The sequence below is a fragment of the Carassius auratus genome, chromosome 35 (genome assembly GCF_003368295.1).
Source record: "Carassius auratus strain Wakin chromosome 35, ASM336829v1, whole genome shotgun sequence".
Classification (NCBI taxonomy): Eukaryota; Metazoa; Chordata; class Actinopteri; order Cypriniformes; family Cyprinidae; genus Carassius; species Carassius auratus.
In genome coordinates, this window is record NC_039277.1 from 9,878,501 (window position 1) to 9,895,805 (window position 17,305).

The window sequence follows — 17,305 nt, forward strand, 5'->3', positions numbered from 1 at the left end:
TAGCAGTCTGCCAGTTACATGCTCAATAGAAACCCTCCACCCCCATCCCCAAAACAGAAATACTGTACTTACTGTACTGTAAGTTTGTCATGTGAAATTCATACTATACTGGATAGAAGAGTTGGCATTGATTTAACTAAAGGGTTATATAATATAATATAATATAATATAATATAATATAATATAATATAATATAATATAATAAAGTTATATATGTGGTATGGAATGAGGTAAATGTCTTTGCACTAAGCAGTAATTTATGGCCTCTGGTTCATCCATCCATCCATTCATTCATTCATTCTAGTTGTTTGAATGCCAGTATTTTTCCAATTCAACATTAAATAATATGTTGCAAGTTATAAAGCAGCACACATATTAATACTTATTTTTTATTTTTTATTTATTTACTGGAAAAATGTTTCTTTGTTAGAAAAAATAAACGAAAAAAAAAAGTTTCGCTACTATAGATCCAGACCCTTCTGTTGAATAATGAACGTCAGCTGTGCTTCACACACAAAACAATTTGGGGAGGGTGGCGCCTTTTATTTTGGAAGTTACCTAGGAGTTCCGGTCTATAGTAATGTATTAAAAATGTAGTGGGGCGCGAGCTCGTACTGTCACGCGCAGAGTGCTCGCTTCGGGCTGTGGGAGTCTAGAGAGCAACTGTGTGTTCGCTCTCCAGCGGATAGAAAAGACAACAGTCTTCTGCAGGGGCTCAAATAACTTCAGTCTGTTTTATAAAAAAGGGGCAAAGTCAGAAGAAATTAAACGAGAAAATAAAAAGACAGCAGTTAGTTGAACAGCTGACGGGACCCTCCACGCTGGCAGTCCGCTGTGAGTTACTTGAAACCGGACCGTTGATTCATCCGAACCGCTGGATTACACTGCCTAAAACCAGCAAATAACTTTTAGACCACCCTTAAAGTGTTTTTTCTTTGAGTCAGAAGGTTATTTAACATATTTTTGCAAGATGTTCAGCTGGGCGAACAAAGATGGAAAGAAAAAGGATCCCGAACTGTTTCAGACGGTTTCTGACGGGCTGAAGCGACTCTACCGGAACAAATTATTTCCACTGGAAGACACGTACCGCTTCCACGACTTCCACTCTCCGGCTCTGGAGGATGCCGATTTCGACAACAAGCCCATGGTACTTTTAGTGGGCCAGTACTCCACAGGAAAAACCACTTTTATTAGGCATCTCATGGAGCAGGATTTCCCCGGGATGCGCATAGGCCCCGAGCCGACCACCGATTCATTCATAGCGGTGATGTACGGGGAACAGGAGGGTCTCATCCCGGGCAATGCTTTAGTGGTTGACCCCAAGAAACCCTTCAGAAAACTCAATGCCTTTGGAAACGCCTTTCTGAACAGGTGAGGTCTTCATTCATTTCTAATGAAAAAAATTCTCCCTTCGTTTTAAAAATAAACAAAACAATGTTTCATTAATGATCTTTCTTTGTAGTTCTTCTCTCGGGCTTTCTTGCTGAGGGTCTCAGCTGTTACTGTGTGATGTTTTCCGGTTCTGTCAAGAAGTTGTCAAGTTTTGTGTTCATATGAGCACAGAATTAGTTTTATAAAAATGGAAACGTCTAAAACTAGTCATTAGACCGGGTGAATATGGTGTTCATGTGTACTGAAAATTGAATCTCTTGCACTTTTTAGGCTTAGTTCTGCATGCAGGAGTTACCAGTGAGTAAAAAGGGTGCAAGGGTGGAGCTTTGACAGTAGTAAAACTGAATTCCTTTTATGATAGACGTTTTGATTAAGTATATTACATGCATTTTTGGAAGACTACAGCAAATCACATGTTCTCTGACCTGCAATCATGTATGTCTGTACGTTTTTGAAGACCATTATTTGCTTTATTATAATCCTCACAAACCTTTATTAGCATTCTAAATATAGTTGTTGTCAAACCCAAAAAACAGCCTTTATGAATCTGTGTCTGCTATCTAAGGTTTGAACCTTTACTGCATATCAGCAAAACATTTGTTCATTTTATTCCAACTATTGAAGATATTAATGCCATAGTTTGTGTGCATTAAACTTGCTCATTAGTCTTTGGTTCCCCCTTCTAAAAGGAATGTCAGCTGACATTGGTTTTGACAGCTGCTGAGGCCTTTTTAGGGGTCTTTTTAACAATCTCTTGTGGAATGTCATGAAGAGAGATGAGCTGGCGTGTACAGTTCAGCTCACACTTGTTTTTTCAACATGACACATATGTCCACTGTGGTACATTTCAGGCTGATTTAGTTTGAGCAGATGTGGGTGTGTCTTCTTTCAAGCACTAGTGCAACACTTTTTTTCTTTGTGCTTGTTGTAGGACTTCCAGAGCATTACAGAACTAGAACCTCATGCTGGTCAATGCTTGAACAAGAGGGATCATATGCACAGATCATATTTATGCCCCAACAAGCCTGGGCTGGAAGAATGAAGCGTTTATTCTGCAAAAATTTCCTTTTAAAGAAAATCTGGGAATGCTTTTAGGTTGACTAGTCACTCATGAATGGGAGGAGAGTAGTTAAAGATTTTATTCCTTCTCCCTCCCTAAACTCACCTTGACGGCGGGTGTCATCTTAAGGTCAAATCAGGGTTTCTTGAGAAGCGCCGTGTTTTCTCATTGCAGCATGAAGTGATCTGAGACATTTCTGTAGGTGCTGCCCTACTCATTAAACACAGGATTTTAGAGTTTTGGCAGTCCAAGTTTGTCTGTGACTTTTTGTATAGGTCAGCAAGAGGTTAAAATAATGGCTGACTCCGCTAATTTACTGGAAGTTACTGGACAGATAATCTGAGGAACTGACTGAGCAATTTTAGAACATTCACTCTCAAAAGTGTCCCCATTTTGCAAATCTCTGACCCCAGCTTCCTTTTATATTATGCTGTTTATTGCTTATTAAGCATGATTTTTCCCTCCCAGTGCTTTCACTCTGACCTTGTGGGAAAGGTTCAAAGTTACATTGAAGGTCACTAGCGAGGTATCAAGTAGGGTGTGTGAGTGCACCTTGTGACCAATGTAGAATTTTAGTAGGCTAGATATTAACCCTGTTCCAGGAGTTAAATATTACATGGATGCCCTGCCTTTGTGCAATCGTCCCCATTCTCCCTGTTATTCCTGACTCTGTAACTTGAGTATGCACTTTCTCCAATGCAGCTGCTTTCATCATTTTCTATAGGCTCTGGCCTGTAGTGAACTGTATAGCTTATTGTAGATTCTCACCACTGTAGTATTTGTCAGTAACTGTTTTCCCAAGAGAAAAATTCAAATGTATGCACATATGTAAGCCTTAAATGGTGTTTTAACCTCTACTAGGCTGAAGATCAGTTTACGGTTATTGCTGTGGTTGTGGTGTTATGCAACGAACCATACTCCGTTACTGCTGACTATCTTGCTAAACCGGTTTCTTCTGACATGTATCCATTTGGATTTATGTGCTTGTCAGCTTGGTATCTGAATTTTATGTACACAAAAGAGTCACTAATAAAAAATGCCGTTAACATGATGTACTTGGGACATAAAGTCCTGGTAGGATCTGGAATTTCAAATATTTATTGAATAAACTACATGCAGGGAAAATGAGGTTGAGAAATTACTTTTCCTGAATATGACATCAGCAAAGGGAAAAATTATTATTCTTCAAATGTTTTGTTTCTTTGGGGACCAGTTGTGTTCTGCAACAAAAGGTAATTAGTTAGTGCTTATGTGATGTGTAGTCCAGCTTTACTTGAATAGAAGTGGACAGAGGTTTACCATAAAAAATGAGAATCAGACTTTTAAAAGGTGGTTTATAAATTTGAATTGCGCAGGAAGTTTAACCTTTGTAGGAAATTTGCAGAACATCTGAAGCCTGAATTCAAAAGGTGAAGTGGTTGAAAATAGTATTAACTTTAGACAAAAGTCAAGCTTTAAATGTTCTTTATTGTCCAGTTTTTGAAAATAAAATTAGATTTGTTCATTTGGATTTCTGGATACATGCAAGAAGCTTGTATTTGTTTTGGCCCTGAATACTAGGCTTTACACTTAAAAACATCAGCCAAAATGAAACAAACTGTCTTGTCAACTGACAGCAGGTCTAATAATGATGGGAATGCAAGGAGAAAGAAAATGTGGGATACGATTGGCAGTAGTGTATGTAGCAGCATGGAAGGAATAAGTGATGGCACACTTTCTGGAAAAATTAAAGGGAGGGAGTAAGTAAAATACGCAAGAGGGAACACAGTGGTAGGGGGTTTGAGGCTGAGGATTGTTTTTGTATGGCTAAAATGTGCTGGTAATTTAAAGACATGAAAATGATAGCATACGGGTTTGCACATAAATGAAGAACACACGGAAAGATAAGCTGCAAGCATTTGGTAATGGAAAAGCTGAGGTAAGAGCTGGAATGATAAGATTTGGCAAGTGAGAAGGGAATTCTTTCCAATCAATCATGTTGCAACTTGCAATAAAAACATTACTGCAAGATCCCTAGGCCTAGTGGTGAAATGACTAATTGTTTCAAATGTAATTTTTTTTTTTTTTTTTTTTTTTTTTTTTTTTTAAATGTGTGATCCTCTTTTCACAGGTTTATATGTGCTCAGATGCCAAATCCAGTGTTGGACAGCATCAGCATCATAGACACTCCTGGAATCCTGTCCGGAGAGAAACAGCGGATCAGTAGAGGTCAGTGGTTTTTTTTATTTTATTTTTTATTAATTTCCTCTTTCTATTATTGCCATCTGTACTTCTTTTACTATCCCCTGACTTTCCTTACCGGAGTTACCACAACTATTAATACAAGCTCCATTTACATAGACCGCTTTGAGTGTAGTACCTGTCCCAGTCAAAGGAAAAGAGGTTAATTCAGTTAGCTTTTGCATTATAGGGAGTCTTAAGAGGGAAGTATTTTTAGTTCTCTTGTTTACATTAGAGCAAAACAAAACCCATGCTCCTTCCATACTAGCCATTTTTCCTGTAGGAAGGAAGAGAAGTTGAAAACCTAATTAACCTATAGTAACCATGTGGACTGTCCATTCCCTTTAAATACTATAATTTGCCAGAATGATGGATTATCTGAGCACTCACTTGAAACAAAGATCACTCAAAAATGTCCAAAATTGTCAGTTAGTCCTTCAGGCAGTGTATTTAATGGTTAATCGAGCACTACAGGAGATAAAGGTTCCGGATTTATTGCTTCCCTAGAAGTATACTTGACTAGTCTGGACCTGTTACATGCCCAGAAATTACAATGGAGCATGTTGGTATGTTGTTTATTTAAGAAAACTCTAAGAGAGCATTGTGTATGGAGGTAACCGGTGTCCCACTATGGACTTTTCCTGTGCTTGTCTATCTGTCACGGCGTGTGTGCGTGCGGGCCTGCCCTTGCCTTTCCCTGAAGACCATGTAAATGCGATCAGAGGGTGAGTGGCATCTACAGATAACAGTCTGACAAAGAGGGGGGACAGCTCAGGCCAGGAAACAGACTGAACAGAAAGGGTGCGGTAATGATGGCTGTGAGAATGCTTCCATGTTCAAAGATCATTGTGTGTTATTGAGCAGGTTCTGTCAGTGTATGTGAGTGAAAGTTGTATGTCGGCAGACTTTGTTATCTTTCTTGGATTGGCTGAAACCAACGTAACATCATGTAGCATCTTAATTATGCTTTTTAAAAAATATATAATAATTATTTATTTCATGGTGTCATGGTCATTTTTTTGTGTGAAACTATAGTTGTTTCATGGTTTTTTTGGACACATGCCATCCTGTTCTTTAAGGACGTTGGTGTAATTTATAAATACCATGTACAAGATTATGATAATCATTAAATACCACGTAATGCATCACCGTAATATGGCACCAACATACTGTATAGTTTTTTTGTATAAGGGAGTGATCTGGTAAAAGTATACATATAGGAGAACTGCCTGTGAACTCCATGAGGGAGTGCAGACGTGAGTATATGACACTAACCAGGTGTTCTAGAGCACTGTTGCATTCCATACTGCACAGCTATATCTCAAATGGTGATTATTTAGGTTTGCTTTCAAATGGACCGCACCCTATGGTCCCTGATAAGCAACTCTTCCCCCCAGAGCTTGGCAATGCCTCTGGCGGGTGTAAAAACATCATTAGTGTATGGTGAAAGTATTTACAAGGCTGATACATGACCATGTAAGTGGCGAGTAGGCTGGGATATATATATAAAAAAAATATATATATATCTCTATAGTCAATTTTTATGATATTCAGTATATATCTCTATATGTTTGCATTTGCAATTAAAAAATAAAAAAAACATGATTTTCTTTTGCCCATTAAAAAATAAAATAAAAAATTATTTAGATTAAACAGCTAATGTTACTTAATTTAACATGTTCCTTTTTTGTTCTGCGCGTTCTTTTGGGAAAGTATGCTTGAATTTGAAATATTCGATATTCCCAAATTAGTTTTACATTGTCATCAAAATTATTCTGATATTATCGCTAATATTCAATATATCGCCCAGCCCTAGTGTGAGGTCATAGTATCCGAGATGCAACCCATGTACTGCACACTGAACTTTCCTCAGTGATCTGCAGTTTTACACACGTGTGTGTGAGAGTCATAATGACTTGGACTCATTAAAAAGAGCAACAGAGGAAACAGTCTTCTTGCTGCCCTTTGTACTCATCACTTTAGTCATAAAAATTGATAATGATGAAAGAGATGGTTTAAGGCGAGGTGGCTGAGAGAATTCAGTGAAACACTTTATCAAATAAAATTATTGATCATCAGTGACTCTACCTGAAACTCACTCTCTGAAACTAATTTTGAAAATAAAATATGCTTTTACTAGGAATGCACACAATATTATCTGAAAATTATCGGCATCAGCTGATAAAGGCCTAAAATATAAAAATCTGCATTTTTTTTGAGGAAAATGGAAAATATTCCAGGATCTTTCTCTGTATAATGGATTTCAGTGGGAACCAATAGGCTGAAGGTAAAATTGCGGTTCCAGTGCAGCTTCAAAGTGCACTACATGATCCCAGACAAGGAATAAGAATCTTATCTAGTCGTTTTCTAAAAACAAAAAACAAATAAGGAATAGTCTGGACTGCTGAGTGAATCTTTGGTAGAACCCTCCCTACTATTCAAGAACTGTACTCATCCAGAGTGAGCAAAAGGAGCTGGCAAAATCACTCTCGACCCCTCACATCCAGCACATTCTCTCTTTAAACTGTTGCCATCTGGTCAATGCTACAGAGCTCTGAGAACCAGAATGACCTGACACAGGAACAGTTTCTTCCCCCAGACAATCGATCTAATGAACACTTAATGATAACTGTGGAACACACAACACTATTTATACTAGGGCTGTAGCTATCGAATATTTTAGTAATCGAGTATTCAACCAAAAATTCCATCGATTAATCGAGTAATTGGATAAAATGTGTTTTTGCTTGATTATACTGACGCAATATTGATGTGCGCATGCGCAGTAAACCCGGCTAGGAAAATCTGAGGGGTAGAATAAAATGTCAGGACATTGGACTTTTATTTTGACGGGTTGATGTACCTTTACAGTTCTGTGTATGTGATGTGCTAGTTTTACTTAAATCAAATGTCAAATGCTCATGAAGTGACTGTCAGAGCAGTTCTGGAAAAGTTGTTCATATGTTCACGTCCTTATTTAGTGAGAAAGCAGATGCTGAAATGACTGTGACCGTCATGCGTGCTTCAGTGTGTGCTGGTGACAAAGTGTTCCGGCAATTGTTCCCGGGTCACTAGATTTTGCACTTTCACACTGCCAGTGATGACAGTGATGTCATCACTTCGACAAGGGTATTAGATCAGGCTTTTGTTCACACAGTGCTCGTCCCGGCAATGTTACTAGGTCCCCGACCCGGGTTCAATGCGGGAATCAATCCCGGGACGTGGTGGCTTTCACACAGAAGGCGACCCGGCAATGTTTCGGCAATATACAGGGTCTGACGTGCAGTGTGAAAGGAGCTATAGAGGGAGACCGCCGACAGACCAGGCTCTTGTCTTCACGACAACAATATAAACTTTGTTTTTTTTTACACACCTACACCTTCATGTTAAGCATAAATATAAAGTCTACTGATAAAGGACACCGTCAACAGTATTGACGGCAAAATAGACTATGTTTGACAGGTGCAATATTTGAAAATCGATAATTATTATTATTATTATTTATTTTTTTTATTACATTTTATATCTGAATTTTTCAACCTATAGACTTTCAAACATCAAAATGTCATGAATTAATATGTATTTGTGTACAAAATGACATATAAACATATTTTTCTAGTATATTTTGCCATGAAACGCTTCCGACACGCGCGCGTGCAATGAATTTAAGTGCAATGAATTTAAGTGCAATGAATTTAAGTGCAATGAATTTAAGTGCAATGACCTATTTTTGATTAATTTATTCAAAATTTGGCAAATTCCGTGCCGTTCCGTGTCAAACTGTAAATTCCGTTCATATGACTGGATTCCGCCATTTCCTCCGCATTTTCTGCATCGCCGAAATCATAGGGTCCTAGTTGTAGTATGCGAGCTCTATCTTGCAATGGACACAGGCCACGACGTTCTCTTTATGTTTGCCCACGCCCTCAAGTCAAAACACTGCTGACTCCTTGCAGTATGCAATTGGCGCTTGTGTCTCCTTCCGCTTTGTGGGTGACGTAAACGCGTTGTCACATAAAAAAAAAAATCATTGCGAAAGAACCTGACGTGAGATTTAAAATAATCTCAATAATAATAATTTGTAATCGAGTTACTCGATTTACTGAAGGAATCGTTTCAGCCCTAATTTATACACACATACACTTATTTATCTAACATGCATACTTAGTCTACACTTCAAATTTGCACATAATATACCTGTGCATACAATTGTCAATTTGTATATCAATATTCCTTAATACCTACTTATTTGTATTTTTATTCTCTTATTATGTGTAATATAATATTAACTATTATATTATTGTAATATAATAGATACTATTCACTGACTTCAAATTATCTTTTTTTTTCTTTCTTTTTTTCAAACGCACCAGAGATTGTTAGTTAGTTAAAAAACAATGTTTAATTAAAGTTCTGATTGAACTATAGAAATATTCAAACAAAGATTAGTTATGCATAACATCATTCTGTGTGCATTTCATAATCATAATTAAAAACCTAATTTTTCATTGTTTGTTTGTGTTATTTCCCATTATAACAATTGCTTCTTCATCCATAATGGCTATTCAAAAAGCTTGTGGTACGTATGGAAAGTTTGTTTCTTCACAAGATGCATTTATTTAAAGATTCCGCTTCTATTGTGTTCAAAGCTTCCCCTTTAACAGTGTTACAGTAATTGAATGCTGTTGGAGGGAAATGTGAGCCCTGCTACTGTCATTATCTAAACATGGAAAATGTGAGTGTTTGACTCTCATGTCAAGTACATAGGAAGAAAAAAACATTGAAATGGCAAGAAAACACACACATACAATAATTCACACAAACGGGTCATGGATCATAGTGTGGCGTGTAACCAGGGGTCAGTTGGATGGCATGTGTGAATAAAATTCCAACAGGAACAAGTTTAGAAGGAAATCTGGGCCGGTCTGAGAATGATGGGAATGATTGGTTATGTAACTGATTTGAACATCATGGATTTTAAGCTGGGAATGACAGCTATGCTTGCTTTGAATGCTGTTGGAGGGAAATGTGAGCCCTGCTACTGTCATTATCTTAACATGGAAAATGTGAGTGTTTGACTCTCATGTCAAGTACATAGGAAGAAAAAACATTGAAATGGCAAGAAAACACACACATACAATCATTCACACAAACGGGTCATGGATCGTAGTGTGGCGTGTAACCAGGGGTCAGTTGGATGGCATGTGTGAATAAACCCCAACAGGAACAAGTTTAGAAGGAAATCTGGGCCAGTCTGAGAATGATGGGAATGATTGGTTTGTAACTGATTTGAACAACATGGATTTTAAGCTGGGAATGACAGCTATGCTTGCTATTTTAATTCCGTTCTTTTCTCTCTCTGTATTTGATTTTCTACACTTTGTACTCTTTCTTATGTTATCTCCTCCTACTTCATTCTTAACAGCAATGTGGTTTCCATATTGTGGTTCTGGACTGTGAATCACAGAGGACTGCTTCCAATTCACATACTGTAAAATAAAATATTGTTTGTGTGTGTGTGTGTGTGTGAGCGTGTTTTTGTGACATATCAGGACACAACTTTGTATAATGACATTGGTATGACACAGGTTTTACAAGGAGAGAGTGACTTATGAGGACATAACCATGTCCCCATTTTTCAAAATGCTTATAAACCATACAGAATGAGTTTTTTTGAGAAAGTAAAAATGCACAAAGTTTCCTGTGAGGGTTAGGGTTAGGTGTAGGGTTGGTGTAGGGACATAGAATAAAAATTTTCTGCAGTATAAAAACCATTACGCCTATGGGATGTCCCCACTTTTCAATAAAAACAAACATGTGCGTGTGTGTATGCTTTTAACTTGAAGTATTACAGGTTCTGTCATAGTCCCTCTAAACATGTCCTGCTCATTTGTAAAATTGTGAGGTCAGTAAATAATCTTCTAAAGTCTGCTGACTTCACATCCATGCTTCTTCCTCCTGACCTCAGTTAGGCTTTACAAGCAGTTAACAATAAGGCTCTTCATACCTGTATGTGCTTTAAATCAGGTTGCTTGATACTGGTCTATTCCCAAACCACTTTTGTGTTTCTTTTTTTCATTCTTATATTACATTTTCTTTTCTTTTTATCAGTTTCATTTGATTGAAAGATAGCATTCTTATTATTGTAACTGATAAAAATTATGACTATCAACATGAACAATAAGCTTTCAATTTTTTTTCATCTAAATTCACAAATTCCTTTGTGTATGCACAATGTTGTTCTGTGTCCTTTTCTTAAACTGGGAGGTGTTCCACAGGGCTCTATTCTAGTACCTCTCCGGTTTACTGTACACTGTGTTTGCATTAATTCTTCAAAGCTGAGTAGCCTTGGCTGGGTGTTGAATTTCCTTACGGATAGTATCCCATAATGCTTTACTGTATAAACTTAGGTTACTTATTATAGCACTCTTTTTTTCCATCTTAAATCGCATCTGTTGTGAATGATGAACCTTGTGTCAGTGGGCTAGATTAGGTGGCTGTGTAGTTTTCAGGGCATGCATTCATTGTCTTTTGTCACAATTACATGCTATAATCTTCTATGTAAAGCAAAGGTTATTTTTATGAAGAATTCCTAAATGATCTTTCTAATGACTTAATTTCAGTGTGATATATAAACTTATCTCTTGAGTATATGCTATTGTTTATAGAGCTCATTATAGCGGATTTCAGATTTCTACATCCTTCCTCTCCTTGTGCTTTCCAGTAATTTGTGTAGGTGCCACATTTACATGTGCTGGTGTTGGAAAATTATTATTTTCTTCCAAGCACAAATTAATGCATACAACTCAGGCCTCCTCCCATATGGAGATCAGTGGGTTTAAAGACTTTGTCAAATTCAGGTAATCATATCTATGCTGGATCAAGATTGAGGAAGAAAAAAAAAAACTAAGATCAGTTATCACAAAGACGTTGTTGGGTTAATAGTTAACTGAAATTATGGCACCAGCAGTGCAGTGGCCCTAAGTCTGGAGTCTGTACTGTCAAATTTATTGTGTAATGTATTACAAAGACACTTTTGAGGGGTATTTAAATATTGTTGTTGTTAAATGTTAAGATGAAACTACAAGAAATTTCCATGTCAGAGGCTCAGAGCTGTAAGGAACTTTCAGTTTATACTAACTAATCTGGTGTGAAACAGCTGTACTGCTGATGTCTGCTAAGCAACTTTCACAACTGTTTCACAAACAGCTGCTTCTTATTAATGAATGTTATGAGCAAACCTTTTTGCAGAGATGCTACAGAACAGGGACTCTCATTACTAAACATGTAACCTCATCGGCATTATTTTATAAGTTGATTTTAGGGTCTCGAGGTACAGATTCCACTGTTAACCTTTACTGAAACCTTGTTCAATGATCTATGAATGCTTCAATATTTCACATGACACATGATGTGTTTGTGTAATGTGTGAGAATTATGGGTCAATGTCTAGATTTGATTTTAGCAGGGTGGAGGCAATACTAAAGATTGTTATAAATGAGAGCTCTCCATATTAAGCCAATTTTTCTTTTTTTTTTTTTTACATTTGGTCCAACCTTTAAAGCAGAATGAACCCAAATATATATCTATGGTAGTTGGTACAATCTTTGTGTTGGCTGTAAACTTTAAGTCACAGCCTTGTTTTAACCATACATAATATGAACACAACCGACATGTTTGTAGATAGCTGGTGTGATTTCTGTTTTTTTTTTTCAAACCGTTATCTGAGCAGAGTTTCTTACATGGACGGTTAGTCATTTAGTCTGTCTTCATTCATTCATCTGTGCTCTGTTGTTTGTTCATTAATTTGCTTTAGTTTGCTTGTTCATGAATTGAATAAATGAATGATGCAACTTTTGTAACCGTATGTGCATCAGCAAAGGAAGAATTAAATTAGTTTTGATAAAATTGTCCTGATATTAGCAATTTTGCGATTTAATATTCTTTTATTATTTGCAGCATTTGTGTGCCCACTTGCACAGATTTTAGTGCTGGAAAAAATACAATTACTGTGGCATGCTTAGGCAAACAAGGATATCCCATAGTTTACACAAGGATATGTTTTTTGGAAAGTATTAGAAGGAAAACAAGCATAGAATTATCGCCATATCCCATTTGTATGAGCTACCTCCACTGTCACAGTCTTTACCAGACATATTTATATGTGTGTGTGTGTGTGTGTGTGTGTGTGTTTGTGTATTTATATATGCATACACACACACACACACACACACACACACAAACACGCACACACAATTATTATTTGTGTCTGCTCTGAGTATAGTTTAGACAACTTTATCACTTAGAAACTCCCAAAGAAAATAGATCCAGTTGTGAAGAATACTGATTTATATGCATAAATAAGCTTTAAATAAACATTCTTTTGTTTATATGTCCACACAGCAAATTCAGAACTGCTGGGAAAAAGAAAAGTGCATTTTTAGGAAGATACACCAAATAAGTTCAGGTCTTGTAATAATAAGTACAGTGTATTTGCTTTTCTTTCATTTTGTTAAATACATTTTTTTTCCTGTTAAATTATTTAAGGGCAGATTAAATATTATATTATGGATGATAACATCATGTATTATAATTCAGTTGGCCTGCTTCATCAGTATTGCCATCAGTGTTGTGATGGATAACAGTCGATAAAGGACAGCACTGAATCTGTGAAGTCATGCCCATGTTGGATTCAGATCCAGATTTCACATCCTGCTGACGTTGACACAACTGTTGTGAGCTGGGATTCAGCCTTTCCTGCCTTCCACACACGCTCTACACAATCCAAACATAAATTGGTAACTTCTGTCTAGGTAAGCAAGAGACTTGGGCCGGAAATCCTGTCTTTATAATATGTATGATTGCAAATAGAGAAATCTCTGAAGATGAAACCTTTGCCCTCAAGATCCCCTAAGCAGCTTTTTGGCAAGTGAGCTGTATTTGTGGAGTCTAGCATTATTTATGCTGGCCGTTGTTGTAAAATGTGCATGCAGCTTGTGCGTTTGGTGGCTTAAAGACATCAAAATACCTAAAAGAAATAACAGCATTTTTGGAGTACACACACTTTCCATTACCACATGAATTTCCTATTCCAGCATCTTAAAATGTATTTTTGACACATCGTCATCTCCTTAACTACTGTCAAAACATTCGATGCGGATTTCCATTGTTCCCTGTGATCCTTTTAACCATTATGCAAGAAAATATCCAAACATGGGGAGAGGAAGGAGTGTCTGTGGGACAAATTATTCTCTTTCCTGTTTGTCAGCGTTAGTGGATGTGATGTCAGTTTGGCTGTAGTGATCTAGACGGAACCTCACGGGAATTCTTTTTTTCTGTTTTTTTTCTCATGTGAAAGGCCAGCTGTGCCAGTTGCCTTGTCATGCAAGAGGACTGAAGAGAAGGAGATAGGTTCTGTTACGTCAAGGGTTTCCTTTGACAGGAAAACCAAATTTTATGTTGTATTGTGTGAGTTTATTTGTTTGTGTCAAGTTGGTGTGGAGTAATGTGGGCCAAATGAGGAAGTTCTAAGGCTACATATCTGTTGACTGATGTACTGCCCTAGAAAGAGGACTGTTGGGATGGTTTTTATCAGAGAGGCTCACATACACAAACAAGTTCCTTTTACTGTAAATAAACTGAAAAACCATTTGATAAGTGCATTAATGTGGAATAAAACCCCTCTTATCTCTTATGTTTCAGGTTATGACTTTGCTGCTGTGCTCGAGTGGTTTGCTGAACGCGTGGACCGCATCATTCTTCTCTTTGACGCACACAAGTTGGACATCTCCGATGAGTTCTCCGAGGTGATCCGAGCTCTGAAAAACCATGAGGACAAGATGCGGGTGGTGCTCAACAAAGCCGATCAGATCGGTACCCAACAGCTCATGAGGGTTTATGGTGCCCTCATGTGGTCACTTGGTAAAATTGTCAACACCCCAGAGGTCATCAGAGTCTACATTGGCTCTTTCTGGGCTCAGCCTCTCCTGGTTCCAGATAACAGGAAACTGTTTGAGGCAGAGGAACAAGACCTTTTCCGTGACATCCAGGGACTTCCACGAAATGCAGCGCTGCGTAAGCTGAATGACCTAATCAAACGAGCCCGTCTAGCCAAAGTAAGAAATGAAACCTTTTTATACTTAGTTTTACAGTAATGATGTAGGTAGGGGGTGTTGTCTGGACACATACTTAACATTTTAGATTCGATAAGAAATCTGGTGTATGCTGCCCTCATGTGATCTATAAAATTGTATTTATAAAATTGTAATCACCCCAGACGTTATCTTTTTTAAATTAAAATTTTATAGATTTATATAGATTTTTTTTTAGGTTTTTACAATTTAAAAGATCTTTTTTTAGATCTTTTATCTTTTTAAAATGTAATTTATTCCTGTGATGAAAACTTTTCAAATTTTGAAAATTTTCAGCTTCATTACTCCAGTCTTCAGTGTCACATGATCCTTTAAAAATCATTCTTATATGCTGATTTGGTGCTCAAGAAAAATGTATTCTTATTATGAATGTTACCATTGTTTTTTCTGCGTAATAACTTATTATTATCATTCAAGTCCCTGCAGTTTACAGCAGATTACAATACAGATTGCTAAATTGCTCATATACAGTATCCATATGGTGCAGATTTATTTTAAATAATATGTTATGACAAAGCAGTTTTCTCTATCTCTAGGTTCATGCCTACATCATCAGTGCTTTGAAGAAAGAAATGCCAAATGTTTTTGGGAAAGAGAATAAGAAAAAGGAGCTCATTGCTAACCTGGGTGAGATTTATACAAGGATTGAAAAAGAACATCAGATCTCCCCTGGTGATTTCCCTAAACTCAGTAAAATGCAGGTATGGAAATAGTCCCATCTCTCCCAGAAAATGATTTTAATAATTAAATATTGTTAGGCGTTTCAAAGTTTAATACCATACTAGAATATAATCTTAAAGTTTAAGAGTGGTAAATATTTTATAGCAACATAGCCCCTCATTTTATGTGGTGATTTTTGGTTTTATTTAAGTTCTTAAAAAAAAAATTTCGTTTAAAAAATATTATCTTTTTTTTTTTTTTTTTTTGTCCTCATTAGGAAATCCTCGCTGGTCAAGATTTCACTAAGTTTCAGGGACTGAAGCCCAAGCTCTTGGAAACAGTGGAGGATATGCTGGCCAATGATATTGCCAAACTCATGACCCTTGTTCGGCAGGAGGAGGCTGCCATGCCCAGCCAGGCTGTCCAGGGTGGTGCTTTTGAAGGCACCATGAATGGACCCTTCGGGCATGGCTATGGAGAGGGGGCTAGTGAAGGCATTGACGAGCTGGAGTGGATCGTGGCGAAAGACAAGCCAACTTACGACGAGATCTTCTACACCTTGTCACCTGTCAATGGGAAGGTCTCTGGTGCCATGGCCAAGAAGGAGATGGTCAAATCCAAGCTGCCCAACAATGTTCTAGGAAAGATCTGGAAGCTTGCTGATGTAGATAAGGATGGGTACCTGGACGACGAAGAGTTCGCCCTCGCTAACCACCTCATCAAGGTCAAACTGGAAGGTCATGAGTTACCTACTGATCTTCCTGATCACCTTGTGCCTCCTTCTAAACGAGGACTGTAAACAATTTGGGAAAATAAATATGATCATCGAGCCATTCTTTGAAGAGGTTATGGATCTGGGAGAATGGGGGGGGGGGGGGGGGGGGTCTGGAAGTATAAAAATATATAAACAGAATTTATGATATAATTAAACAATATACATTAGCTGTGGGAATAGAGCCAAGTAATATTAAATTTATCCATCACTACAGTTTGTCAATCTCACTAATATTATTTTCTTTGTTCCTCTTAGACCAGTATTTAGCAACCTAATCAAAACAAAAAATATTAATAAATTAGACCGCATCCTGTTATTGTATTTTTCAAATGCTTGATGTAGCCAAATTTTGAATAAGCAAGTATGATGGCATGCTTGCAGGGAGATTAATTCATTATGATCAAACTATAGGCTGTATTAGAAAGAGGTATTTAATTGTTCCATATCTTGCACTGATGCTGCTTCATACTTAAAGTCATGCAAGGAAAAATGGTTCTGCTCGATTTTTAAACTACATCAGCTTTGCCGATGGATCCATATTATCTGGATTCTCGGCACGCTAGAGCTTTGAAACTCTGTTAAACAATGTTGTAGTTCACGATCTGTCCAGTTTTGGTTTTACCATTTGGACTTCTCAATTTGATCTTCCATCTTTTTTTATAACTATAAACGCAAAACAGTGCTGCATTCTTGTATTGTTTGTTCACTGATGTTGTGTTGTCAACTGTGATGGTTCAGAAGTTTATGAATTATAACTTCAAAAGGAAGTGTCTATGACAAGATATTCAACAGACAGCGACTCCAGTTGTATGATAGGAGTCAGTTGGTTTCTGTCTGTTCTTGAGTGCCTCTCTTTGCTACAGTGTCAAAAGCTTCTCTATAAATACTGTTCATATGTTTTTTTTTTTTGGTCTAGTTTGCAATAAATAAATAAAAAATACAGCTAAATGCATTTCCCTCATTTTTCTATATGGAGTATTTTAGTAAGAGTTATTAATAGCTATTGATTACTTTTTAAAATGAATAATAATAATCATAAAATCATTT

At 37.1% G+C, this 17,305-nt stretch overlaps 1 protein-coding gene across 1 annotated transcript; it reads left to right on the forward strand.

The window, feature by feature from the left end:
• The first annotated feature begins 578 nt into the window (after window positions 1-578).
• LOC113054342 (EH domain-containing protein 1-like) lies at window positions 579-17,200 on the forward strand. The gene is made up of 5 exons (XM_026219822.1): window positions 579-1,371; window positions 4,563-4,660; window positions 14,375-14,787; window positions 15,360-15,524; window positions 15,761-17,200. The coding sequence occupies exons 1-5, from the start codon at window positions 971-973 to the stop codon at window positions 16,280-16,282; spliced, it is 1,599 nt and encodes a 532-aa protein (XP_026075607.1). The 5' UTR covers window positions 579-970; the 3' UTR covers window positions 16,283-17,200.
• Window positions 17,201-17,305: the final 105 nt, after the last annotated feature.

Excerpts from the sequence above, each read along its gene's own strand:
- LOC113054342 (XM_026219822.1), top strand. The coding sequence starts at position 971 with ATGTTCAGCTGGGCGAACAAAGATGGAAAGAAAAAGGATCCCGAACTG. Across the intron at positions 1,372-4,562 it reads GGAAACGCCTTTCTGAACAG|GTTTATATGTGCTCAGATGC; the intron begins GTGAGGTCTTCA and ends CTCTTTTCACAG. Across the intron at positions 14,788-15,359 it reads AACGAGCCCGTCTAGCCAAA|GTTCATGCCTACATCATCAG; the intron begins GTAAGAAATGAA and ends CTCTATCTCTAG.